General features: G+C 48.0%; 1 protein-coding gene across 1 annotated transcript in view; it reads right to left on the bottom strand.

The window, feature by feature from the left end:
• LOC137504330 (cullin-9-like) overlaps positions 1-23,360 on the bottom strand; it is a 34,392-nt gene extending 11,032 nt beyond the window's left edge. The window contains exons 1-19 of the mRNA XM_068232602.1: positions 23,279-23,360; positions 21,974-22,562; positions 21,740-21,894; positions 21,219-21,653; positions 20,262-20,367; positions 19,344-19,459; positions 18,692-19,016; positions 18,142-18,301; positions 17,523-17,730; positions 17,253-17,437; positions 16,143-16,369; positions 13,296-13,533; positions 9,849-9,954; positions 3,744-3,968; positions 2,688-2,778; positions 1,768-1,942; positions 1,581-1,686; positions 537-632; positions 281-456 (exon numbers count right to left, since the gene is read on the bottom strand). Coding sequence (XP_068088703.1) covers positions 281-456; positions 537-632; positions 1,581-1,686; positions 1,768-1,942; positions 2,688-2,778; positions 3,744-3,968; positions 9,849-9,954; positions 13,296-13,533; positions 16,143-16,369; positions 17,253-17,437; positions 17,523-17,730; positions 18,142-18,301; positions 18,692-19,016; positions 19,344-19,459; positions 20,262-20,367; positions 21,219-21,653; positions 21,740-21,894; positions 21,974-22,553 — 3,710 coding nt within the window. The 5' untranslated portion in view covers positions 22,554-22,562; positions 23,279-23,360. The remainder of the gene's footprint in view (positions 1-280; positions 457-536; positions 633-1,580; positions 1,687-1,767; positions 1,943-2,687; positions 2,779-3,743; positions 3,969-9,848; positions 9,955-13,295; positions 13,534-16,142; positions 16,370-17,252; positions 17,438-17,522; positions 17,731-18,141; positions 18,302-18,691; positions 19,017-19,343; positions 19,460-20,261; positions 20,368-21,218; positions 21,654-21,739; positions 21,895-21,973; positions 22,563-23,278) is intronic.
• Between the last annotated feature and the right edge of the window lie 4,251 nt (positions 23,361-27,611).

Genomic DNA, 27,611 nt, shown 5'->3' with positions numbered 1-27,611 from the left:
ACTGCAATCATACAACAGTCACACAAAGACATGAACATCAATACTACTATAACACAACATTGACATCAACACTATAAAATTAATACAAGTCATACCGCACAAATGGACACAATCACAAAAATACAACAGACCCAACACAACATGGACAGTAACGCTACAACAGTCCCAGCTCCCTGTGGGATAGCAGTGACTTTGCACCATGGCAACCATCTCTACAACCACATGAAAGTCACAACACACATGTAAATATTATGGGAAAGTAACAGGAGGGGTGGCTGACCGGCTGAAGAGCTGCAATAGATTCTCCTTCTTGTCGCGGATCTCCTGCCCCCAGCTATGCGCTCTGCTGGTGTAGAACAAAAAGGTTCTTCTACAGAGCTGCTCCTTAAACACTGGCCAGAAGGTTGGCTTGGGCCCCAGGATCTCCAGGCCACGCACACGTGTGTCAATACCACCCTGCAGCAGAGGAACATGGGAATTATTAAGCGGTCACCTGTATACTGTCCATTAGCAGGAACATATGCCACACATCTCACCTGCTGACACCGCTTAATCTTAATCTGAATGATTGGCCAGAAACGAGTGACATTCTCCAGAAGCACAACACGTCCAGCCGTGCTGGCGATGTTCACCTGAGAACACAATGAATGGTCGTCATCACAAAAACCTGCGCACTGCAGTCATGTCAAGTCATGTTTATGGCAAGCCTGGAGGATCAGGACTTTTGCACCAAAGTCTGGAGAGGCAGCATACTGTCATGGGCAGGGGCACCACTCAAACGCAGTCATCATCCAAGGATACTCAGTTATTAGAAATTGGCCTATGTCAGCCCCTATATAAAAAAGGTGAACCAAATGGTGGAGAATACTAAATGCAATGAAGCGTCAGTCCTCCTAGGGTCAAGTCAGATGGGCCCTCAGCCACTGTCATACCAACATTTGTAGTATCACAGATATCCCCAATGAAATAACAAGATTACATATAACAGGGTTATAAATCGGTATAGCAACAGAAAACATATCTAGCCACATATTTGAGTATAGGTAATCAGGAATATAGGAGTCCTGGGGGCGGTCCTGTACCTAATGTACCTGCACCCGGTCATCGCATCTCCTCTACTTCCTTGTTCGTTGGTGATTGACTGGCTGCACGGCACTTGCTAACTAATCAGGGAGTGGAGGAGACGCGATTTCCAGGAGCAGGTAATGTATAATAAGGCTTCCACTGCACATTCTGCATAATTAAATTAGGTAAAAGACCAGGCGCCCCTAGCTCACAGCCACCCGCACCAATATAACGATTGTACAGTAAAGTCCAAAGGCCATTATAGCATACTCAGCCATCTTGATCTGTCATCAGCGTTTGATACTGTCGACCACACCTTACTCCTACTAATACTTTCATCTATAGGCATAAAGGGTAATTATTTTGTACCAGTGTCCATATTGGATGTATACCATTGTCTGTATTGTAATGTACCCCACGTTTGTTTTTCTTACTTTGTACACCGTCACAGAATAAATTGGCACTTTATAAATCAATAATAATACGTTGTCTGAGTGCGTAGGTGGGACGCTTACCGCATTCAGTTCTGTGTTGATGCTGAACTGGCTATCCCCTCCCATCACAACCACCCGAGCTGGCATATAACTGGAATCTTCACTGGCCACAACCATCACCAGCTGCCTACATGGGGGCAGAAGAAGACTCCGAACAACAGACCAATACTGAGGAGGGGCTACAGGAGCCTGCAATTGTCCCACTTACCGGATAATCACACCACGCTGCATGTAAATGTTGATGTAATGAGATCCTGAACTTCCAATCGATTCCCAGTAGGATTTGGGGTTCCCGTCTGTCAGTTTATTGGCTTGATGAGGACTGGAGGAGACCTCAATCTTCTCCCAACATTTGTCCTCTTTCTGCTGAGTCCTGGTGCATGCTGGGAGAGAGATCAGCTGTTTCAGAGTGTTAATAGAACAGCTAGAAGGCGTGATATTAGAGACAATGGGAGGAGCCTTATAAAGCAGGGGATGGACTTAGGGAGAAATAATAGCAGATGCACACAGTGCTGCTTCAATTTTCTCAGCAGATATCAGTGGCATTGTTTAGGCACCGTTATATAAATACATAATAATAATATGGTAGGACATTAGCCTATCGCAATAGCAGGGATTAGATTGTAAGCTCCTCTGAGGACAGTTAGGCCCGGTTCACATTAGCCTTTGCCAACGGAACCAGCCTAACGGATCCGTGGTCCGTTCCGCTGAACAGACAAAAAAATGCTGCAGGACCCAATTTTCCGGACCGTGTCGCTCAGCGGAACGGAACCGGAAGGTTTTGCAGCATATAGGAACCAATGGAAACGGACGTTTTACAACACACAGGCTGTAAAACGGACCATTGTCACCGGATCCAGCTGGCCTGATCCAGATGTCCGGTTCCGTAAAACAACGCTAATGTGAACCAGGCCTAAGGGACATGACTGTGTACTCTGTAAAGTGCTACAGAGTATGTTAGTGCTGTACAAGTACATAAGAATAATAAGAGCCACAAACTACTGCAGGGAGATCCCACCTTGTGTGAGGGGCAGAGAATTCTCAGTATTGGAAGGTAAGCAGTGATGTAGCCGGCTGATAAAATACATGATTTGGGCAGAGGCTGCTTTCTTCTCCTGCACCTCTTACCTCTGGCCAGGCTCTGTAGAAAGGCATCAAGAAGGGGAAGGCACAATTTCTGCTTGTGGAGTCTGTGGTCATCTATCTGAGCCAGGACAATCTGGTGGTGGACAGAGACATTAGAGCACTACAAAGAATGTAGATGAAGTTACAGGCACTACTTGGCCTATGGCTTGATAAGTTTCACTACATGACAATAAGGGATACCAGGGCTTTCTGTCTGTAAGGAACATTATGGCACCATGAGGTCAGTGGAATAGCAATAAAGGCTGCTGCATTATGGGCCCATGGACCAGAGAGGCCCATCAGCAGCCCTCCTTCAAGCACTAGATTTTCATTGGTGCGATGATGGAAATGATGGCTTCTACATGTGCTGTGAATAGTGGTAACCATTAACAACTGTTCCTCTCCCCCGCTTACACCCCTGCTCCCCTCCCCTGCTTATACCTCTATGACACTATGGCTGTCCCCTACCCTACTTACACCTCTGACACTGCTGCTGTCCTTAGCTGTTTCCCTCCCTTTCTTACAGCTGACATTGCTTCTGCCCTTGGCCCTTTCTGCCCCTGCTTATACCTCTCTGACAGTGTGGTTGTGCTTGGCTGTTCCCTTCCCCTGCTTACACCTCTCTGACACTGCAGCTGTCCCCTCCCCTACATATGACTCTTTGACACTGCAGCTGTTCCCTCCCCTGCTTTCATTCCTATGACACTGTGGCTGTCCCCTCCCTCGCATATGCCTCTCTGACACTGTGGCTGTTCACTTCCCTGCTTACATCCCTCTGACACTGCAGCTGTCCCCTCCCCCATTTACATCCCTCTGACACTGCCGCTACCCCCTGCCCCGCTTACACCTCCCTGACATATCCGCTGTCCCCTCCCCTGCTTACACCCCTCTGACTCTGGAATGTCCTTTTAAGGTCTTGATGCTCCAAATCAGTTGTTCAGGGATAGCTCCTTAGCTACACCGCTGCATGTTGGATGCGATTCCAGAAGTCTTCATGATTGACCAATACAGTAAGATGATCTGGGGGACATTATTACTATCACAGCTCATTCTGCCTACCTGCATACATCCTGCCACAATACTGGCAGCCATCTTGTTGTGCAGAGCAGCGTACTGCTCACAGCTGCTCACAAGGTCCTTCAGAGCTGTCATCTGCTGGTCACAACTTTGCTTCTCTTGTACTTTAGTCAGAATACTGGAGGCCCCCAGACAGGCCATGACCGTGGCGCAGTCCTTACTGAGTGACGCCAAACTGTAAAGGAAGTGGATCACCTCCTTGATGAGCTGAAAAGAAGACGCAACATCATCATTTCCATAGAACGATGGAGATATACAGTGGTTTGCAAAAGTATTCGGCCCCCTTGAAGTTTTCCACATTTTGTCATATTACTGCCACAAACATGAATCAATTTTATTGGAATTCCACGTGAAAGACCAATATAAAGTGGTGTACACGTAAGAAGTGGAACGAAAATCATACATGATTCCAAACATTTTTTACAAATAAATAACTGCAAAGTGGGGTGTGGGTAATTATTCCGCCCCCTTTGGTCTGAGTGCAGTCAGTTACCCATAGACATTGCCTGATTAGTGCTAATGACTAAATAGAGTGAACCTGTGTGTAATCTAATGTTAGTACAAATACAGCTGCTCTGTGACGGCCACAGAGGTTGTCTAAGAGAGTAATGGGAGCAACAACACCATGAAGTCCAAAGAACACACCAGACAGGTCGGGGATCAAGTTATTTAGAAATGTAAAGCAGGCTTAGGCTACAAAAAGATTTCCAAAGCCTTGAACATCCCACGGAGCACTGTTCAAGCGATCATTCAGAAATGGAAGGAGTATGGCACAACTGTAAACATACCAGGACACACCTAAACTCACAGGCCAAACAAGGAGAGCACTGATCAGAAATGCAGTCAAGAGGCCCATGGAGACTCTGGACGAGCTGCAGAGATCTACAGCTCAGGTGGGGTAATCTGTCCATAGGACAACTATTAGTCGTGCACTGCACAAAGTTGGCCTTTATGGAAGAGTGGCAAGATGAAAGCCATTGTTAATAAAAAACTATAAGAAGTCCCGTTTGCAGTTTGCCAAAAGCCATGTGGGGGACACAGCAAACATGTGGAAGAAGGTGCTCTGGTCAGATGAGACCAAAATGGAACTTTTTGGCCAAAATGCAAAACGCTATGTGTGGCGGAAAACTAACACTGCACATCACTCTGAACACACCATCCCCACTGTCAAATATGGTGGTGGCAGTATCATGCACTGGGGGTGCTTCTCTTCTGCAGGGACAGGGAAGCAGGTCAGAGTTGATGGGAAGATGGATGGAGCCAAATACAAGGCAATCTTGGAAGAAAACCTCTTGGAGTCTGCAAAAGACTTGAGACTGGGGCATGGTTCACCTTCCAGCAGGACAACGACCCTAAACATAAAGCCAGGGTGACAATGGAATGGTTTAAAACAAAACATAGCCATGTGTTAGAATGGCCCAGTCAAAGTCCAGATCTAAATCCAATCGAGAATCTGTGGCAAGATCTGAAAACTGCTGTTCACAAACGCTGTCCATCTAATCTGACTGAGCTGGAGCTGTTTTGCAAAGAAGAATGGGCAAGGATTTCAGTCTCTAGATGTGCAAAGCTGGTAGAGACATACCCTAAAAAGACTGGCAGCTGTAATTGCAGTAAAAGGTGGTTCACAGGGGCTCCTCAAGGCTGCGTGCTGTCTCCGCTACTGTTCTCCCTCTACACGAACAATTGCAGATCGGAGGCAGACTCGGTCAAGGTCATCAAGTTCGCCGATGGCACTACCATTGTTGGCCTTGTCACTAAGGATAATATCCAAGAGTACTGTCAGCAGGTGGAGAGAATTTGCAACTGGTGCAAGGAGAACAGGCTGGTGCTGAACACAGCAAAGACTGTCGAGCTAATCATTGACTTCAGGAGGTCTGCTCCCACCCCACCTCCAATCTATATTGATGGCACCGAGGTGGCCAGAGTGCCCTTTGCCCGCCTTCTAGACACTACTATCCCCAACGATCTCAGCTAGAAGACCAATATCATTGTCATCCAATGGAAAGCACACAGAGTCATTTCCTACGGCAGCTGAGGAAGGTCGGCATGACCCAAGAGATTCTGACCAGCTTCTACTCCGCCACCATTGAGTCAATCCTCTGCTCTTCCATCTTGGTCTGGTATGCTGGCGCCACTGCCAGCGACGAGCTCAAACTACAGAGGGTCATCAGGTCAGCAGAAAGGGTCATCGGGTGCCCCCTCCACTCACTTGCACTACTGCACAACAAGAGACTGAAATCCAGGGCATTGAGGATTGCCAATGATCCCTCGCACCCAGGCCACCGTTACTTCAGTTTGCTCCCTCTGGGCCGAAGACTTCGTGCCATCCCCACAAAGACTGCGAGACATAGGAACTCCTTCTTCCCATTGGCTGTCAGCCACTTGAACTCACTCCACATACTTCCATCTGTGCAAGCCCAAACAAGCGGGGGGGGGGGGGGGGGGGGTTGCGCCGCTCCCGATCGGTCAACTGAAGCAACCACCTCACAAGGCCAACAAGGCTAACCGCTGGTCAGCCCTAGGCCACTAAACGAACCGTGATGTTATGTAATTTTCTGACGCAAATTGTATGCAAATGTAATGTAATCTATCTCTGTTGCTATGCACTCTTCTATGTCTTCTTCCTGAGCTATATGTATGTGCCAAAAATAATTCCAGGCATGATTGCTCATGCTTGGCGAAATAAAGGATTCTGATTCTACGCACACCCCACTTTGCAGTTATCTGTTTGTAAAAAATGTTTGGAATCATGTATGATTTTCGTTACACTTCTCACGTGTACAACACTTTGTATTGGTCTTTCACGTGGAATTCCAATAAAATTGATTCAGGTTTGTGGCAGTAATGTAACAAAATGTGGAAAACTTTACGGGGGCCGAATACTTTTGCAAACCACTGTAGATATATAGATAGATAGATATTTTATTTAGTATTTATATAGCGCCGACATCTTCCGCAGCTCTGTACAGAGTATATGGTCTTGTCACTAACTGTTCCTCTGAGGAGCCCACAATCTAATCCATATACACTCACCTAAAGGATTATTAGGAACACCTGTTCAATTTCTCATTAATGCAAATATCTAATCAACCAATCACATGGCAATTGCTTCAATGCATTTTAGGGGTGTGGTCCTGGTCAAGACAATCTCCTGAACTCCAAACTGAATGTCAGAATGGGAAAGAAAGCTGATTTAAGCAATTTTGAGCGTGGCATGGTTGTTGGTGCCAGGAGGGCCGGTCTGAGTATTTCACAATCTGCTCAGTTACTGGGATTTTCACGCACAACCATTTCTAAGATTTACATTATCCTGCTGGAAGCAGCCATCAGAGGATGGGTACATGGTGGTCAAGAAGGGATGGACATGGACAGAAACTATGCTCAGGCAGCCCGTGGCATTTAAACGATGCCCAATTGGCACTAAGGGGCCTAAAGTGTGCCAATAAAACAACCCCCACACCATTACATCACCACCACCAGCCTGCACAGTGGTAACAAGGCATGATGGATCCATGTTCTCATTCTGTTTTCGCCAAATTCTGACTCTATCGAGACTCATCAAACCAGGCAACATTTTTCCAGTCTTCAGCTGTCCAATTTTGGTGAGCTCGTGCAAATTGAGCCTCTTTTTTCCTATCTATCTATCTATCTATCTATCTATCTATCTATCTATCTATCTATCTATCTATCTATCTATCTATCTATCTATCTATGCATGCATGCATACATACATACATACATACACAATGCTTCCTTTTTCAAACTTTGGCTGGCCAATACCTAACTAAGCAAAGCATTCCTGCAAGAAGGGAAAGTTCAGCAGAATTACTCCATGCCCCCCCCCCCCCTCCCCCTTGAGATGTCCATATCGCTCCGTGTCCCCCCTTCATTCATTACCTCTTTTCTCCCCCTCTGCCATGATTTATGGCACTGTCCGCAGTGCTATTGGCTGATTAAAGAAGATTGTAATAGTCAACCAATACCACTGCCAGAATATTGCATTCCAAATTGAGAATACGTTTGTTCTAAGGAGGTTCAGAGCTGGGGACAGAGGGTCATAGACAGTGCCATAAATCCTGGTGGAGAGGGAGAAAAGAGGGGTTGTACGGAGGGGGAACATGGAGCAATGCCACTGGACTCGTCTCGCAGGAATGCCTTCTTCTGGATTTGGCCAGCCAGGTGTAGTCAATATGCAAAAAAAAAGAAAAAACAATTGCACGTGTATTGGCCACATATGATAAACTCACCTTCCGGATCCGCGATTTTCCCTGAACTTCTGGGTGGCAGCACACTTCCTCTCCTGGTGACGCACTCGCTGGTTTCTTGGCATGACCAGGGGGGGGGGGGGGGCGGGGGTCGAGCGCATCACTCCTCTCGCCCCAAGTACGCTCTCAGGCAGCGGCTGGCGTAGTGTCAGCTGGCAGGTTACTGAATAGTGTTACCTGACATCCTTAAGGTGCCCATACATTTACTCAATTTCCCACCAATAGCAAATTCGATCACTGATCGAATCTGCTGTGAAATCGATTACACAAACCCAGACGGATCAACGGCTTTCCATCTGAAATCGCTTGATTGCGTCGATCTGTCCAGGCGGAAAATTTTGCTCGATTGCCAGCGGGTTGGGAGCGCATCGTTAGTAGTGTTCGATTCGGCGACGACCGACACAGCAATAATCTCACCTGTTCCGCCGGCGCGAGTCCCCAGATCCGTGCTGTCTCCAGCTGACCTTCTCCATCTTCACTTCACTTCCTGACCTGTCCTTTGACCAGCGGAAGTTCAAACAGTAGAGGGCGCTTTACTGTTTGAACTTCCCCTTCTGATAGGACAGGACAAGAAGTGAAGTCAGCCGGAGAAAGGGACAGCAAGGACTCGTGCCGGGGAGGACAGGTAATATCATTGCTGCTGGCCCGTAGGGAGACGAAAGGGAGGCAGCTAGCAGGTGGCAGCTCCATAGATTGTGGATTGATTTCATGCTGAAATCGATTCAAAATCTGTGTGCAGTGATCAGATTCGACCAGAGAGGGATCGGTTGGTCAATCTGGTGGCAATCGACCAGTGTATGACTGCCTTTAGTTGGGTTACTGAATCGTGTCAGCTGACATTCTTAGTCAGCTGACACATAGATAGTATTAGCTGTGGTTAGTGTCAGCTGTCAGATTATCAGCTGACACTCAGGCAGGCTGTGTAATTGGATGCTGATTGTGTAGCCGGCCACTGATTAGTAGCTCATTATATATAAGCATGCTCAGTGCTATTGTTCATTGCCCATGATAGCTTCAGCTTAAGCTAGTTGCTGGGTATTCGTTTAAACTGCTTTTACCATGGATTGATTGCTTGGATTTGACTTTTTGCCTGTACCTGGATTTTCCTTGTTTGTTGCCTGGACCAATCTTCTGCCTGTTATTGACCAACCTTGTTTGCTGCCTGGACTGACCCCTTACTTGTTTAACTACTTTTTTGGATTGTCCCTTTTGTCAGATGTGCTGCTTATTGCCCAGATTAAGCCCTCAGAGGGTACTGTTGGTTTTCCTGCCCTCATTTATCAGGCTCCATACCTTGCGCAATAAGACCTGGGTGTAACCAAAGTCGGGCAGACGTTTTCGGTCTCCCGTTCAGGCAGGGGCGCGCCAGATAGAGTGAAGACTGTGGTGTCAGATTGGGGCATTGAGACTAATTCGAGGATGGGGATCCTGAAAGGATTACACTACAGCAGCCAGCCACTTCTCAAATTGTTCAGCCAGATCCCGAAGTGGCCAGACTTTGGGTTCTGGCTGTAACATATACAATGTCCATCAGCTACACACTCAATACTGACAGCATGTATACTGATCTGCATGTCCTACTGTAACTCAGAGGAGGGACATGGACTGGCACAAGTATACACCAGATAATACATGGACATGTCCTGCTGTGACCCAGAGGAGCACGTGGATAATGGACCACTTCTTACAAGAAGGCAGTACCAATGACAGGTAAAGATGACTGGTACATTATACAACCGCCACCCCTCCAACCTCCTCCCCCCCCCCCCCCCGGTCCACTAGTGTACACAAGGTTCCCAGAATCCTCTCTGTCCCAGCTGACCTCTCTGTCACAGCTGGCCGCTCCCAGGATGCTCAGGCTTGGGGCGATGATCTTGTGCCAGGGAAGGGTGTCCTCGTCGAATAAATGGAGAGATTTGTTGAAGATTCTGAGGAGAGAAACCAATGCAGACTTAGCTACACGTAACAACCACAATCATTCTCTCATCAGATCAGTGACAAAGGAGTAAGCCCACTAAGCCAATAACAGACACCCCTAAAAGGGAGGCAGATCAGGTACATTCCCTGGATCTGGGGTGTGCCCCTGAAGTGGAGCTTAATGAAAGATTGCCTTGCAACACACTTTAGCATTTCTTCAGCCAAAAGAATTGCTTGTGATCATCTTGGGATTAAATCTAAAGGCACCCATACAGGGCTGGGTAGAGGCAAGAGAGGCTCCAGCCTCAGGGCGCAGTGTAGGAGGAGGCGCACAACTCACTCAGCTATCATTCCCCTATTGTGTTTGAAGCAGAGAGAAATAAGAAAAGGGGATACATGGCAGTGACTGCAAGCCAGATAACTAGAGATTGAGGTGTTGAGGGCCCTGGGGCACCTCTTAGTCTAATAGCAATCAGTGTGTGACAGCTGGGGTGGGAGGAATGGAGGGATGCACTTTAGTGTCTCAGCCTTGGGTGCTGGAGGACCTTGTCCCAGCTCTGCACCCATACATCTAGCAATGTATGGGCAGATTCAAGAGATAGATCTCTCTCTGATTGAATCTGATCAGAGAGAGATTGCAGCATAATATATTTTGGTATTCGGCCTCGACACGCTGCCCCCTCCCTGCAAATGTTTATGTGCCCCCCCCCCCCCCGGTGCCTGTGCATTAAGATACAATACCTGTCATGCTATCCCCCAAGTGTCCACCGTACTTCTGCATTGGTGCACCACGTGGCAGTCAGCATTCTTGCACATGGGGTAGTTATACGAGACGCCAAGTGTGGCTGGCACTCAGCAGATTGTAACAGGTAAAGTATAAATGCACCAGCACCAGGGGAACATAAAACATTGGGGGGGGGGGGGAGCGGCCGGAAATTTTCATCGCGTTTGTGATTATCGCACACTGTTACACTCGATCAACCACATCTGCCCAAGATTTCCCAGCATGTCTGATTAATACATTCAACCAATTTCGGTCAAACATTAGTTGAATTGTCGATCAGGCATGCTCTTGACAGCACAGATTTTCATCTGATTAGATAATTCTTGAATTGCATGGTCAATCTGCCACCAAATCGCTAGATTTATAACGGTCCATAAAGACACCAAGAAAAAAAGTTTACTTGAAGATTCGCCAAATTTAATGAAAATTGAAAAAAAACATCAGATCGGAGACATCACGTCTACATAAAGTATTCACCACCTTTGGCAGCAATTACAGCATCAAGTCTTTTTGCTTGGCACACCTATCCTTGGTCAGATTTGACTATTCCTCTTAGCAGCACCTCTCAAGCTCCATCAGGTTGGATGGGAAGCATCGATGTATGGCCATAAGATCTCTCCAGAGATGTTCGAACGGATTCAAGTTTGGGCTCTGGCTGGGCCGAGTTGTCCTGAAACCATTTATTTGATAACTTGGCTGCGTGCGTAGGGTCGTTGTCCTACTGAAAGATGAACCATTGTTCTAGTCGGAGTTCAAGAGCGCTCTGGATCAGGTTTTCTTCCAGGATGTCTCTGCCCATTGCTGCAGTCATCTTTCCCTTTATCCCTTTCCAACTCAACTAAATTTACCACACATGGGGCTTGATTCACTAAGACAAATAGTATGCCTTATCTGAGTTAACACGCCTTATCAGAGATAACCCTCCTTATCAAAGTTAACATGCCTTGAGCCCCATACACACGCTTAACAGCGGTCTTTTATGCAGCACAATTGTTGAACAACTTCTGCTGGAAAACAAGTTAAAACAGCTTAACCACTTGCCGACCAGGGGAATTTTCACTGATCGGTGCTGCGTGGGCTCTACAGCCCGCAGCACCGATCAGCAGTGCAGCAGGGCGATCAGACTACCCCCCTTTTTTCCCCACTAGGGGGATGTCCTGCTGGGGAGGTCTGATCGCCGCCGGCCATTAGTGGGTAGCGGGGGGGGGGGCTCCTCAAAGCCCCCCTCCGCAGCGTTTTGTGCGCTCCCTCCCTCCCCTTACCTCCCTCTCCCTTGCTGGGCTGCGCAGGACGGATATCCGTCCTGCGCATTGTGGGATAGGCTTCAGCCTATCATATGCCGGCGATCCCCGGCCAATCAGAGGCCGGGGATCGCCGATCTGCCCTACGGCGCTGCTGCGCAGCAGCGCCGTATGATGTAAACAGCGGGGATTTCTTCCCCGCCTGTTTACATTTTGCCGGCGGCTCTCCGGCTGTTCATGGAGACACCCTCCGTGAACTGACATGGAAAGGCCGCTCAACCGAGCGGCCGTTTCCATGGTAACCCGCAGACGACCAATTTACGCCAATCGGCGTTAGCTGGTCGTCAAGAGGTTAAAAAAAAAAAAGTATTTTGCTATTGTTCAAAAAGCTGATGACTGATAAGAAGTCAATCCAACAGTTGGATTGACTTCTTATCAGCTGTTTGAACAATAGCAAGATACTTTTTTAGCTGTTTCAACTTGTTTCACAAAAGTTGTTCAACAATTGTGCTGCATAAAAGACTGCTGTTGAGTGTGTGTATGGGGCTTTAGGCAGGGAACACACTTGTCTTTCAGTTTTCTGCGCGCGTTTTCCTGCATACTTTTTCTGCACACCAAGTGTGTTTCCATGCAGGAAAACGTGCGCGTTTTTTTCACAGCAGCGGATGTAATTGATAGAGAAAACTGCCAAAATGTGCTGAACCAGAATGCAGAATGTCATTTTTTTTTCTGCATATGAACAACACAGTAAGTGTGCACTAGCCCATTGATTAACATGAGTTCTCAGTTTTTCTGTGCAGAAAACGCGTACGAAAACTGTCAAGTGTGTTCCCTGCCTTAGAGTAGCATAGCAAGCAATACGAACTTATGCCTGCTAATTGGCAATGACGAGAGCGCCACTTGTCCTGCCCTGAGCCGATGCGTGTTCGTAGAGCTCGCTATGCTACTCTGATAAGGCGTGTTATCTCTGATAAGGAGTGTTAACTTGGATAAGGCATGCTATTTGTCTTAGTGAATCAAGCCCCTGGACTCCAATTAAGCTGCAGAAACATCTCATGGATGATCAGGGAAAACAGGATGCACCACAGCTCAATTTTGAGCTTCATGGCAAAGGCTGTGAATACTTATGTACATGTGCTTTCTCGATTTTTCTTATTTTTATTACATTTGCCAAAACCTCAAGTAAACTTTTTCAAGTTGTCATTTTGGTGTGATGCGTGTAGAATTCTAAGGAAAAAAATGATACGCTGTTAACACATCCCACCCACCTACTCACATCTTTTATCTACACACACCCCGCCCACTTATACTTACACTTGCTCCTCACCTGTAGATACATAGTTGCAGATGCCTGTCACTCCTTAGCTGCTCCAGGCAGGAGAGAAGCTGCAGGAAGAAGTTGTGATCAGTTAGGAGTTGGGGGACATCACAACGCAGGTAGGAGACTTCATCACAAATACATCGTTCTAGAGAAGGCAGAATGTCCCGACACATCTGACTGTCCTTCAGAGCACTCAACAAAGACATCAGATCCATCTCTTGTACCGCAGGAGCCAGGTCACATTCTGAAAGAGACAGACACAGCTGAGAACCTTCAGAGAAAGAGAATGACACGGCTGAGAACCTTCACTGAAAGAGACAGACACACAGAGAGACACAGCACAGACTGCAGCATCACCAGGGCTCCCTATAAAACACAGACAAGAGGCTTAACCACTTGCCGACCGCGCACTCATACCGCGCGTCGGCAAAGTGGCAGCTGCAGGACCAGTGACGCAGTTCTGCGTCGCCGGCTGCAGGCTAATTAATCAGGAAGCAGCCGCTCGCGCGAGCGGCTGCTTCCTGTCAATTCACGGCGGGGGGCTCCGTGAATAGCCTGCGGACCGCCGATCGCGGCTCGCAGGCTAAATGTAAACACAAGCGGAAATAATCCGCTTTGTTTACATTTTTTACAACGCTGCTACAGTAGCAGCGTTGTAGTAGATCAGCGATCCCCGGCCAATCAGCGGCCGGGGATCGCTGTCACATGACAGCGGGGAGCCTATTAGAGGCTGCACAGGACAGATCCGTTCCTGTGCAGCCTCCGATCTCTCGGGCAGGGAGGGAGAAGAGGGAGGGGGAGAATGTCGCCGCGGAGGGGGGCTTTGAGGTGCCCCCCCCCCCCCCGCCACCCACAGCATGCAGAAGCAATCAGACCCCCCCAGCACATCATCCCCCTAGGGGGGGAAAAAGGGGGGCGATCTGATCGCTCTGCATGTCAGCTGATCTGTGCTGGGGGCTGTAGAGCCCACCCAGTACAGATATGAAAATACAGCGCTGGTCCTTAAGGGGGGGGGGGGGGGGGGTAAAGGCTAGGTCCTCAAGTGGTTAAGGCTCATACACACACTCAACAAAAATCTTTTAAATACACAATTATCATGAGTGGCCTCAGGATCCTATTGAGGCTTCCCTCGTTACTCCGTTGTCCAACTTCAATGAGCGTGGCCCACTGGAAGATTAGCGACAAGGCATTGTCGCTACTTTGTCACTATTGTCAAGGCATTGTCGCTACTCACATTGTGGCAGTACAGCTAGTTTTCCTGCATCATGACTGCACAATAGCCAACCGAGCCCACCCGTGCATGCGAAGTCAGCCAGAGCCTTGGGCTCCGTTCTAATGTGCACGCAGGCTCACACGGCCATGATCCAGGACGTGGATGTGAACGGGGGGCTGCTCTGCAACGTGGGGATTCACACTAGTGAGGGAAGCCTCAATAGGTTCCTGAGGCTTCCCTCTCTTCAGGGTAAGTATCTGATTTTGAACCCAAACTTCGGCTCAGGTTTACTAAGGGACAGGAAGGGTTAATGGCTGCAATACTGTATGCAGTGTAGTCATTAAACCGTACTGGTCTCCAAGTGCAGCCATTAACTTTGCTAGGTAGACTTATACTTGAGTCAATAAAACATTCCAGCTTAAGAGGGTCAAATTCTGGAGTTGACTTGCACACAAGGTCAACTTATATTCGGTGACATACGGTACCTGACCTCCGATTTATATAATTTGTGGTGGCGGCCACTTCTTGTGCACGTGGTTTCTCAGAGTGTGGGAAATTCAGATTTTATCAGCACCGAGGAATACTTGTATCTTGACTGTCTTCCATTGTGGATTAAAAGGACAACTGTAGTGAGAGGTATGTGGAGGCTGCCATATTTATTTCCTTTTAAACAATGCCAATTGCCTGGCTATCCTGCTGATCCGCTGCCTCTAAGGTGCATACACACATCAGACTATAGTCTTTGGAAAATGAAAGATCACAGACCTATCTTACCACCCTTCATGTAGTATGAGAGCATCACTACACAGTCTATTCTATGGAGCTGAACTCCCCATCAGAAAAAAAAACCTTTGCAAGATGCTGCACACACAGATGCTGTACAGACACAAAAGATCAGTATCTGCAAAAGATCTGTTCCTGCAAAATGCATTCCTAGTCTGAGATCTGCAGATCATCATACACACCTTGTTTAACTGACATTCATCTGCAGATGAGATCTTTCATTTTCCAAAGAATATAGTCTGATGTGTGTATGCACCTTAATACTTTTAGCCACAGACCCTAAACAAGCATGCAGCGGATCAGGTGTTTCTGACATTATTGTCAGATCTGACAAGATTTGCTGCATGCTTGTTTCTGGTGTGAATCAGACCTTACCACAGCCAAATAGACCAGCAGGGCTGGTATTGTTTAAAAGGAAATACATATGGCAGCCTCCATATTGTACTCACTTCAGTTGTCCTTTAATCTTTCCTAAGTGTCATTACGAGCGCTTGTATAACACCTGCTACTTTGAATCGTTCTCTCTCTCTGCCTCATTCAGACACCACAAAAACATAATAAGGGCACAATTGGAATAAACTGTAAAACACTTGATTGTAAAACCAAACTAACGCCCTAAAACATAACCTTTATTGACTCCTTTTAAAACATTGCAAGACATTCAGACATTAGGGGGCAGTGTAATTCAGACACCAATCACACTTTCTCTTATGCCTATTGGACTGTGAAAACCCCTTTTACACAGCACGTGAGAGTATTCCATTCATCTTTTCACATATAAACGGAGACATGCGTGTCTTTGCAGGGCTAACGACTTTTGTTCTGTTGGGAAGAGCAGAAAGCTGCATCGTGCTTACCAGTACTTTCCACTCCCAGGCCGCCAGCCTTCAGCTCAGACACACAGCTGTGCATTATACGGGACAACAAGTGACGCTGCGGTTCAGTTACAGATCTTCCGGAATCCTTGGAGAATCTCTGCAGGACAGAGGAGAGCTCCGCACTGAACAAATGCTCTGACAAAGCCTTGTGGTTCTCTGTCAGCATCTGGACAACCAACAGTCCATTATACACCGAGGAGGAGCACCTGCCGTACAGAGGAAAGAGGGTCATTCCAACCATCCCGAGGACCCCAATCACTAAATCACACACCCACAGATACTAACAGCCCATTATACACCGAGGAGGAACACCTGCCGTACAGAGGGAAGAGGGTCATTCCAACCATCCTGAGGACCCCAATCACTGATCACACATTCACAGATTTTATACTAATAGCTCTTTATACACAGGAGGAGGAGCGCCTGCCATACAAAGGGAAGAGGGTCATTCCAACCACCCCACGGATCCCAATCACTGATCACATATCCACAGATACGAACAGCCCATTATACACCAAGGAGGAGCACCTGCCGTACAGAAGGAAGAGGGTCATTCCAACCATCCCGAGGACCCCAATCGCTAATCACACACCCACAGATACTAACATTCCATTATACACCGAGGAGGAACACCTGCCGTACAGAGGGAAGAGCGTCATTCCAACCATCCCATGGTCACCAATCACTGATCACATATCCACGGATACTAACAGCCCATTATACACCAAGGAGGAACACCTGCCGGACAGAGGGAGGAGTGTCACTCCCAGCATCCCGAGGACCCCAAATCACTGATCACAGATTTTATACTAAAAAGTCCATTATACACCGAAGAGGAAAACCTGCAGTACAAAGGGAAGAGGGTCACTCCACCCAACCGGGGTCCCCAATCACTGATCACACATCCACAGATGAAATACTAACAGCCCATTATACGCCGAGGAGCACCTGCTGTACAGGGTCATTCCAACCACCACTAACAGCCCATTATACACGGAGGAGGAACACCTGATGGACAGAGGGAAGAGGGTCATTCCAACCACACAGGGGTCCCAATTACAGATTACACATCCACAGCCCATAACTCACCCGTCCACACCAGACATCTTGGCGATGGCACCAGGAATAGCTCTCAGTAGACTGGTGGAGTTTCCGCTGGCTGCTGAGCCAATACTGGAGAAGATTTCTTTGATCACCTGGGAATCTCCTGCATTTAGGCGTCTGGAACCTCCACGCACATCGCTGCTGCCCACACCGGTTAGCACCTTCAGGACCTGCCGTGGGGCATTAACACCACACATTACAGAATGCTGACACATGGACACATCTGATGTGCTTCTGACATGATTCTCTACGTACCGCAAGGCCTATATGCTGGATAGCAGCAGATGACTGATGCTCCTGCATACATCCCAACACGGCTCGCACCCCTCCCTCCATGGCAAAGAGGACCCGCCAGTCATACTTGGACATCACCAGGTAGGTCAGCTGTAAACAGGTAATCACCAGCAACTTGTCCTTGACCTGAGATGTTAGAAGCTCAACCAACACAACCACCATCTTCTCACTGTGGAAAAGATGAAAGAGGTTAGGAAATCCTTCTGATCCAGCAAAGGGAGGTGGAATTACAATGATGTTGGCAAAGACATGAACTGTAGCTCTGAGGCAGAGAGACCTTCAGGTACAGAAACAGCCAGGACTGGGCCCTGCAGATCCCCATATATCTGCAGAGGGAGGAGTGAGGTTTCCTCCAGGCTAGTCTACTTCCTGTGTTTACCTACTGCTACATATGTCCAGGTATGAATGTATTCACAGGACCTAAGGTAGAGACAGCCTGGACTGGACCCGGCAGGCTTATTATATAAATAAATATCTCTGTTTTTTTATCATGTTTATGGATTTTGGTGTCTTCTATGGCCTTCTTAAGAGCGGAGCTGGGGTTCCTCTTTAAAATACAAGCATATGACATGTCACCTACCTGAGCAATGGATTTCCCAAAGCTCCCCGACTCCCTCCAGACGTTGTGGAATTCTGACCAGCAGAGTTCCCATCATGCTCCACACCCATGGAGCAGACACTGCGCACCAGTCCCCGACACCTCTCCAGAGATCTCTTTACTTCCATGTCACTGCTCAGCCCTGCCAAGAGACAAAACATACCCCCGAAATGCCATTAAAGACATCTACATCCCCTGTACACATGAATACTCTGCAGCCAATAGCAACATGCTATCCTGCACAAGCCCGTTACTCTGCACCCAATAGCTGCATGTTGTCCTGCACAAGCTCATTACTCTACAGCCAATAGCAACATGTTCTTCTGCACAAGCCCATTACTCTACAGCCAATAGCAACATGTTCTTCTGCACAAGCCCATTACTCTACAACCAATAGCTGCATGTTTTCCTGCATAAGCCCATTACTCTACAACCAATAGCAGCATGTTCCCCTGCACAAGCCCATTACTCTACAGCCAATAGCAACATGTTCTTCTGAACAAGCCCATACTCTAATGTAGAGCCGTCTCACCTGCTGTGTTGTGTGCGGAGGGGTCAAAAATCTCCAGTCCTTCCAGCATGAGGAGAGTGTTGAGTATCTGCAGGTCTGAAGATTGGTCACACTGTGCTGCCTTCATGTGCGGTGTACTGTGGTCACCACTGGGGGTGCTCTCCCTCGCACATGGTGCAGTAGTGGGCTGTGTCTTCCCACAGAACTTCTGATAGACACAAGAGGTGTGCAGGTCACTCCGGAGAGAGCTGGAAATGTGCTGCTCCAGAAACGTCACAATTTCCTGCAATGTGTCCACAGGCAGAGAGCTATCCGGCAGACCTGGGTCATCCCATGCCACACGCACCTACAACAACGACACATCTCATCACATAGAAGACATCTCACAGACACACAGTGGGTGTGTGTAACAATCTGTGCGGTATGTGTATAGTGTACGCAGTGTATAGTTTGTACAGTGCTCACCTGTGTGCATTGTGTAATGTTGTCCCTAAGTCTCTCTTGTGTGTATAGGGTGTACATGGCTCACCTGTGTGCACTGTGTAATGTTTTCCCTCAATCTCTCCTGTGTGTATAGTGTGTGAAGTGTATAGTGTGCACATGGCTCACCTGTGTGCACTGTGTAATGTTGTCCTTTAGTCTCCTCTGTGTGTATAATGTGTACATGGCTCACCTGTGTGCGCTGTGTAATTTTGTCCCTCAGGCTCTCCTGTGGTTCTTCCTCCAGCTGTTGGATAAAGAAGAGGATCTCCCACCACTCCTCCTGTGTCACCTGGGCGGCTCTGTCAGCTGAGGGGGGACAGGAAACAGTCTTTCATCAGAGTTAGACATAGGGCCCACTCCTGCGTTATTGAAGGGTCTCTAGGTCAAGCAATGCTGGAGACCATTACGGATTATCGGTGATCCTGAGACCCTGGCCTCCATTTCTTATGGAAGGTTTTGAGTTTTAATACAACCAAAATCGCCTTTATCTCTTCTAAAATGTCCTCTGCTTTCATCATATTCACGGCGGTGTGATATGACCCATGGAAGGGCTGCAGGCTCCTCCCACAGTCTAACACTATACACTAATAGATCTCTGCTAACTTCTGCATTGGAGTCCATCACATATTATCTGTAACTTTATTTACCTGCGTACACACAAACACCATACGCACCAACAAATACCCACCCTGCACAACCACTCATGCACACATACACCATACTGATCAGACACAAATGGTGTACATGTATTGCACAGCCACTCTACACACCGGCCATGCACAGCAACTGTACACACTGCATGGACACACACTGCACAGCAAAGGGGGGGGGGGGGGGAATGCAGTCGCAACACACGTCTATAGGAGGTACGACATTCTGTAGTGACACCCTGTAGTGTATGTGTTCTGTCACCCCAGCCTCTGCCTCTTTCCTGTAGTATCTGGTGTTATGGACCCAGAAATATTGATTTTGTTCTGGGAGGATGTTTAATATGTTGAGTTCACTATGTAGTATATCTTTGTAAATATATTGAGAAATATAAAGATAATATTTGCTCCAAATATACAGCACCTTTCACCGCTGAGCTTCATGTACAACATAAACTCACCCGATGCAGGAGCAGTGCCACTTCTCTTCTTCCCAACGTCACCGCTGCAAATTTCCAGCATGTGCCAATGCACAGGGAGTGTGTTTTGGAGCCGGCACCATCGTACCTGCAGGAGGAAGGGGAGGGGAAGAGGAGAGGCAATTCACACACAGAAAGATAGAGGGGAAAGACATTGCGCATGGATGCATTGATTACACAGACTGACAGATACCAGAGAAAAGAGGGACAGAGAGAGACCACCTCAAACCACCGCTAAGGGTCTGGATGAAAGTCTTTGACAGTGTCATGGTAGTCCTACTCACTGGCTTAGGGACACGGTCACAGCGACTGAGCCTGTCCTCCCCGGCATTGCCCTCCAGAAGAAGCCACATTGGACATGGCATCACTCTGCCCCCAGATGTAACTCCGCCCTCCGATGTAAATTTGCCTCCAGATGTAACTATGCTCCAGTCTTTGATTGGGCGTGCAGTGCCGATGGAGAGTGTGGCCCCAGCATGCATTCAGCGTGCTAGGACTTATGCTGCAAGAGGGGGAGGGGGGGGGGGGTGCGTGCATGCGTATATACAAGTAGACCCAGTAGGAAACCTCATAAGGAACAGTTCTCCAATCACGGCACCCTCTAGAGCATGAAGCGTTGTGATTGGCCAAATAGTGCAGGCGGAGTATACGGAAGCCTAGAAGTTAGAGGGTGCCATCCCTCCAATCCGGTTAACAGAATTTCTTTATGAGGTTTCCTGCTGGGTCCCCTAAACTAGACTAGTGCCAATAATTAGGTATAAAAAGAGCAATAGGGATAACAATAGATACAGAGGGTTAAAAAAAACAATAGCGAGAGTTAGAAGGCAGTGCATAGATTATAGACTGGATGAACGTTGTCACATCGCCTTTTATACCTCCGGTGATCCCTATCCTGAGGGTAATTCCCAGCCAGCGTAACATTTGACTAGGAGTTCATACCTGTACTGGAGGGGTTTCCATGATGCTTTGCAGAAACACACCCTCATCACCAGCACTCAGTAGGTCGTAGTCCTCTGATATCCTCACAGCCATGCCAGGCAGCAGAGTCCTCTGCAGGTACTCTATGTAGTCAGATCTGTGGAGGAATCCTGGGTGATCTCTCCAAAGCGTAACGTTAGGGTGTAGAGGAAAGATGTTCCTAGACAGTATGGGGCCACCATGGTTTTCCTTCTGGGCTTCCTTGTGTCCTGCATCTGCCCAACCCATCACCCGCACCAGCTCACAGATAAGGCTACCCATGGCCATACTGAAACCAAACTGGCGCTGTAGACGGGAGGTGTCACTGTGATCCGGCCGGTCACTGCTCAGCTGGTCCAGCAAGGATGTGACACACAAGTAACGCTTCACCAATGAGAAGAGTTGCTTCCCCGGGACCTGTCCCAAAACAAAAAAAAATGTCACCGATCCTTCTGTATCTCCTGATCCTGACCCCGCCTATTAAACATCATCAAACCACTCACCTGAGGGAGGTGGATCCCATCAAAAGAGATGCAATGCTCCTCAGAGCTGGTCGTCTCAGCAAAAAGCTGCAACAAGGTGTAACGAGACTCAAAATCCATATGTTGTTCAATCCCATCCTGCTGACTGAGGGACAACAAAACGTGCGCCCGACTCCCTGAAAAACATGGCAGCATTACCAATAGCCTCAATTCTTAACCAGACCTAATGGCCAGAGCATGAGGAACATGTCCCACCTGCATCATGTGACGCCAGCGCTTGGAGCATCTTGCCAGCATCATTACGAATTTGCTTCTCGGTGTTACAGAGCATCTTCATGAGCAGATCCAGGGCTCCGATCTCTTTGAAGACTCCGGCCAATGATCCAATGCTGGCATAGGCACTGAGAACATGGATGGTGTTGAGGATGGAGAAATCAGGACCTGAGCTCTGGGACATCTGTCTAGCCGCTCTCTGAACCAACATCCGAACATCTTCCATCATCTCCTGCAGTGCCGCTTCATCCGGAGAGCCAGACGCCTTCTCTTCTATAATACCGGGACCCTCAGGTTTACGCTTACCCAGCAGTGTTGGACAATTGGTGTAGACCTCTTCAGCAGACATCCACATCAGGATATTCGGGAACTTTGCCTCAGCCTGTGTGGTGTTTCCGCTACCCTTTGCCATCTCCTCCATATTGTGCACCGCCCAACGAATCAGATACTCTGTGTGCCCATCTGGGCTCCATCGCTGCCGCAACAGCTCCACAGGCTGGGCCTGTAGCTTTGGATCCAGCTGGACCAAGAGGTTGCCATTTCTGCGTTCTCCCACGAACATGGTGGGAACCTGAGGGAAGAGAAAAGACTATAAAGAGAATCACTCCCATATACCACACACTCAAATCACCACGGTGGCCTAGAGTTTAGAACACTTGCCTTGCAGCGCTGGGTCCCCAGTTTGAATCCCAGCTATCTGCAAAGAGTTAGTATGTTCTCCCCGAGTCTGCATAGGTTTCCTCCCACAGCCCAAACACATACAGGTAAGTGAACTGGCTTACCCATAAATTGGCCTGTCCTCTGAGGGACAGTTAGTGACAAGACTATATACTGTGTACTGCGCTGCAGAAGATGTTGGCGCTATATACTCGATAACAGTAATAATATATATTAATAGACGGTAATGCTGTGATGTCATACCTCCCACAGGGTCAGGGTGATGGGCATAATGGGGTTAATGTATGACCTGCATGACTTTGCACATGCTTAGTAGCATTTGTATGCTATTTTTTGTCGGGTATGCTAAAATGTTGGAACACCCCCACTAATGTGACACCTGCCCCAAATCACCCACCGCTATCAATACATACAAGGTAAATGGACATATTTACATGATACTATACTGTACTTCTAGTAGACATAATATAGGCATTTACTATAATACATATACAACATATATTATTATATTTATTATATATCAGTAAGGGCAGAAGGACACTGGAACTGGAGGCACAGGATGGTTAGGAAAAGGATGAAACAATGAAGTCACACATAATTTGACGTCACCAGAAAGCGCCGCGCATCCGATGTCGGAATCTCCTCTTTCTCTCTCTACCACGATCTTTCCGCAATCCTTTTGTACGTGCCATCTGACGTCACGTCACTACGCACGCGAACCGCCCCCGAAACAGAGGAAAATTGACGTCACGGAGGGGGTGGATAGTTCAGCTGTCTCGTGATCCTGCCTATTCATTGTGTATAGCGCTGCATTCTTACGCACCGTAATTCTCCATACATTCACCCTCTCCATACTGTGCCAACCCAACACCCACAGTTTACCCCTCCCTATCCATACTTACCTTCTCCTAAATAATGTACTCCTCCTCCATACGATGCCCCTCCCCGTATTTCCTCCTCCACAACTGCCGCTGTAATGTCTGATTGCGCTGCCTCAAAGCTGCCCTCCATGGCAGACATGCGCAGACATTACTTCCTCATTCCACAGAGAGAAGGCAGCACAATCAGACATAGCACAGCTCAGACTGTGCTTCTGCAGAGCTGCCCTCCAATGGTAATTAATCCGCAGCACTTCCGTGCTGTGAATGGGGTCTATTGTAATGCGCTGAAGGTGGCTGATTGTAGCAGAAGATTACTGACAGGAGGACAGGACGTTAGGGCAGACAGCAGTCAGAAGTGCTTGATTTAGAATACTGACACTGTAATCCAATCAGCCGTCTAGCTGCTGTTCCGTTTCCACAGTAATACAGTCACTGTACTTTTTTTTTTTTTTTAACAGTAGAGACCCATTTTATGTGAGATAACTACCAGGAGCAAAGACTCTGTTTAGTTGGGCTATATTATCGTTATTTAGTATTTATATAGGCGTACGTTAAAAAGGGGCGCTGGGAAAAAAGGGCGCCGGGTTTTTAACGATAAGCATGGATAACGTTTAAAAATGTATTGTACTGTATTTCGTTTAAAATTAATGTTTTTAAAGTTATAAATCATTAAATAATGTGCATTAAATCGGCAATTGTAAAAACATTAATCTTTCGTTTAAATAGTGAAATGTATAATAACGTTTTAAAAAAAAATTACTAAGTAACCCTCCCTGTACCTACCCCTAACCCCTAGACCCCCCTGTTGATGCCTAAACCTAAGACCCCCCCTGTTGGTGCCTAAGTAACCCTCCCTGTACCTACCCCTAACCCCTAGACCCCCCTGTTGGTGCCTAAACCTAAGACCCCCCTGTTAGTGCCTAAACCTAAGACCCCCCTGTTGGTGCCTAAACCTAAGACCCCCCTGTTGGTGCCTAAACCTAAGACCCCCTGTTGGTGCCTAAACCTAAGACCCCCCTGTTGGTGCCTAAACCTAAGACCCCCCTTTTAGTGCCTAAACCTAAGACCCCCTGTTGGTGCCTAAACCTAAGACCCCCCTGTTGGTGCCTAAACCTAAGACCCCCCTGTTGGTTTTTTCGTTTAAAAATAATGTTAAAAAAAAAAAGTACTGTTTTTCGTTTAAAAATAATGTTTGGAAAAAAATATTGTACTGTTTTTCGTTTAAAAATAATATTTAAAAATGTATAAATCATTAAATAATGTGTAATCATGAGAAACAGTAATAAAACATTAAGTCTCCGGGCGCCGCTTTTAAAACGTTAGTTTTCTCCGGCGCCCTTTTTTCCTATCGGGCGCCCATTAAACGATATTTATTATAGGAGTGAATGGCGGCGCCCGATTTGTCCACTAGCCTCAGGCGCCCGAATTTACTGTTACCTTTATATAGTGCCAACATTTTACACCACGCTGTACAGTATATATTGTCTTGACACTATCTGTCCCGATAACCTGCTGTTACCATGGAGTTTAACCACTTGCCAACCGCGCACTCATACCGTGGGTCGGCAAAGTGGCAGCTGCAGGACCAGCGACGCAGTTCTGCGTCGCCGGCTGCAGGCTAATTAATCAGGAAGCAGCTGCTCGCGCGAGCGGCTGCTTCCTGTCAATTCACGGCGGGGGGCTCCGTGAATAGCCTGCGGGCCGCCGATCGCGGCTCGCAGGCTAAATGTAAACACAAGCGGAAATAATCCGCTTTGTTTACATTGTACGGCGCTGCTGCGCAGCAGCGCCGTAAGGCAGATCGGCGATCCCCGGCCAATCAGCGGCCGGGGATCGCCGCCATGTGACAGGGGACGTCCTGTCACAGGCTGCACAGGACGGATAGCGTCCTGTGCAGCCCCGATCACCAGGGGGCCAGGTAGGAGAGGGGGAAGCGGAATGTCGCCGCGGAGGGGGGCTTTGAGGTGCCCCCGCCAGCCACACGCAGGCAGGAGAGATCGGACCCCCCCAGCACATCATCCCCCTAGTGGGGAAAAAAGGGGGGTGATCTGATCTCTCTGCCTGGTGTTTGATCTGTGCTGGGGGCTGTAGAGCCCACCCAGCACAGATCACAGAATTCAACACTGGTCCTTAAGGGGGGGTAAAGGGTGGGTCCTCAAGTGGTTAATATGTGTCCAGTCACAGAGTAAAGTATTGTTTTCCGTGCAGTCAGGGTGAATTCCAAGAGTAAATTCCCATAAAGGATACCGGAGTCGACTCGCTTATTACAAATGTGGGGGGCAGGCATGTACAATGAGCTTTCCTGATAACCACCGCACCCCCGTTCCCCTCCTTTGCCTGCTAAGTTCCCCCCGGCTCGCTGAAGATGGGCAGCACCGCGCCTACCCTGGCCCACCTGTGCGCATCATACAGCATGCAATTGCGGCCAGGAGTGCACTGCGCATGATGTCACCTTGAGGTCATGCGCAGAGTTCCCAGTTGAGTTCGACTGCTGTCGGGTGTACGCAGCCGGTCCAGCGTAGGCGTGGTGCTGCCCGGCTCTGGCGACCCAGAAGAGGTTTCCAGTGTTAATTTATCAGGCAAAGGAGGAGAACGGGAGAGCGGTGGGCATCTGGACAGCTCATTGTACATGCCATCTCCCTCAGTTTCTCATCTTTTTGGCTCTGGCCTCTTGCACACTATATGCGATTGCGATTTTGATTTGGTTTTACATGCAATTCCGATTTGCGATTTTTAATCAGTACTGCACGCTGCTTTTTTGTTTGGAACTGAGGCTTTGAAAAGCTTGGAGCCGCCTGTCTTCGGGAGGACTCTGCTCCTGAAGACTTCTGAAGTCCCACGCAGCAGGGGATTTGAATGAATGGAGGAGCTGCCACCTGAACGAGAGGACCGGGAGAGGAGAGGGAAAGCTCATTAGGACCCAGAGCCTTCCCTCTCCTGGGGTAAGTACCCGGCTTTGTATTTTAGGGTGGCCATCCAATCTTTTTCATCCAATCTTACCATTCCATGTAATAGAAGGGCCTGCCTATAGTATCTGTTCAAGTATAATCACTCAGTTTACTCTTCTACTACATAGACAAAGACAAGACAAATAACATTTATATCGCGCTTTTCTCCTGGCGGACTCAAAGCGCCACATAGATTTGGTAAGATTGGATGAAAAAGATTGGATCGTCAGTGGCCACCCTTAACTCCCGGTTCTCATTGTCTTTAAGTAGATGCCCACCTTGCCATCGCACCCACGTAGTCTAGAGTAGTGATGGGAATTCCGTCTCTTCTCAGAGAGTCGGCTCTTCTGAATCGGCTCCCATTAAAGAGCCGGCTCTTACGGCTCTCAATCGGCTCTTCATTAAATATCACTAGACACCACTCAGAATCGGCGTAAAAGCTCCGCCCTCCTCTCCATGACAACTCCAGACTGCTTCTCTGACTGGGGCAATCCCTCCTGCTACTGCTCTGCTCCGCACCCATACACTCCTAAAAGCTGCAAGAGGAGGACTACATCTCCCAGCACGCCTCAGCGCCCTTTATTACATTGCAAAGCAGGGCTATGTGGGGTAGCTGAGGCACCGGCTCTCCTCAAAGTGGGAATCGGCTGTTGTCGTTCGCAGAAAAGAGCTGGCTCTTAGAGCCGGCTGGTTGGCGAACGACCCATCACTAGTCTAGAGTGTTCTGTGCAGGTGCAGTAGTTCTTCACCTGCGCAGATCATTCCAGATTATGTGACCGCAATTGTGAGTGACACGGACACGTGCTTGTGCAGGTGATGACGACCTGGCAAGATGGGCATCTGCAACGGAGAGGATCCTTTGACACCGGAGCTGTGGCGAGGGACAGATAGGCTGCCAGGGGCTAGAGGAAAGTCCCAGGCAGGTAGATCTTGTTTTTCTTTTTCTTCTCTCACCTGTCCTTTTAGGATCTGCCTAAATTACCTATTCAATACATTCACTCAATTTACCCTGCAGGAGGGCACGAAAGATCCAAATTTTTTCATCCAATTTTATCAAATCTATGTAGTATAAGGGCTTGTTTCAGCGCCAGACAGAGGCAGAGGCCGAGAGAG

Source organism: Hyperolius riggenbachi, chromosome 4 (assembly GCF_040937935.1).
Source record: "Hyperolius riggenbachi isolate aHypRig1 chromosome 4, aHypRig1.pri, whole genome shotgun sequence".
NCBI classification, from domain to species: domain Eukaryota; kingdom Metazoa; phylum Chordata; class Amphibia; order Anura; family Hyperoliidae; genus Hyperolius; species Hyperolius riggenbachi.
The sequence above is the reverse complement of the archived record's forward strand: the minus strand, read 5'-3'. Positions and strand labels throughout refer to the sequence as shown.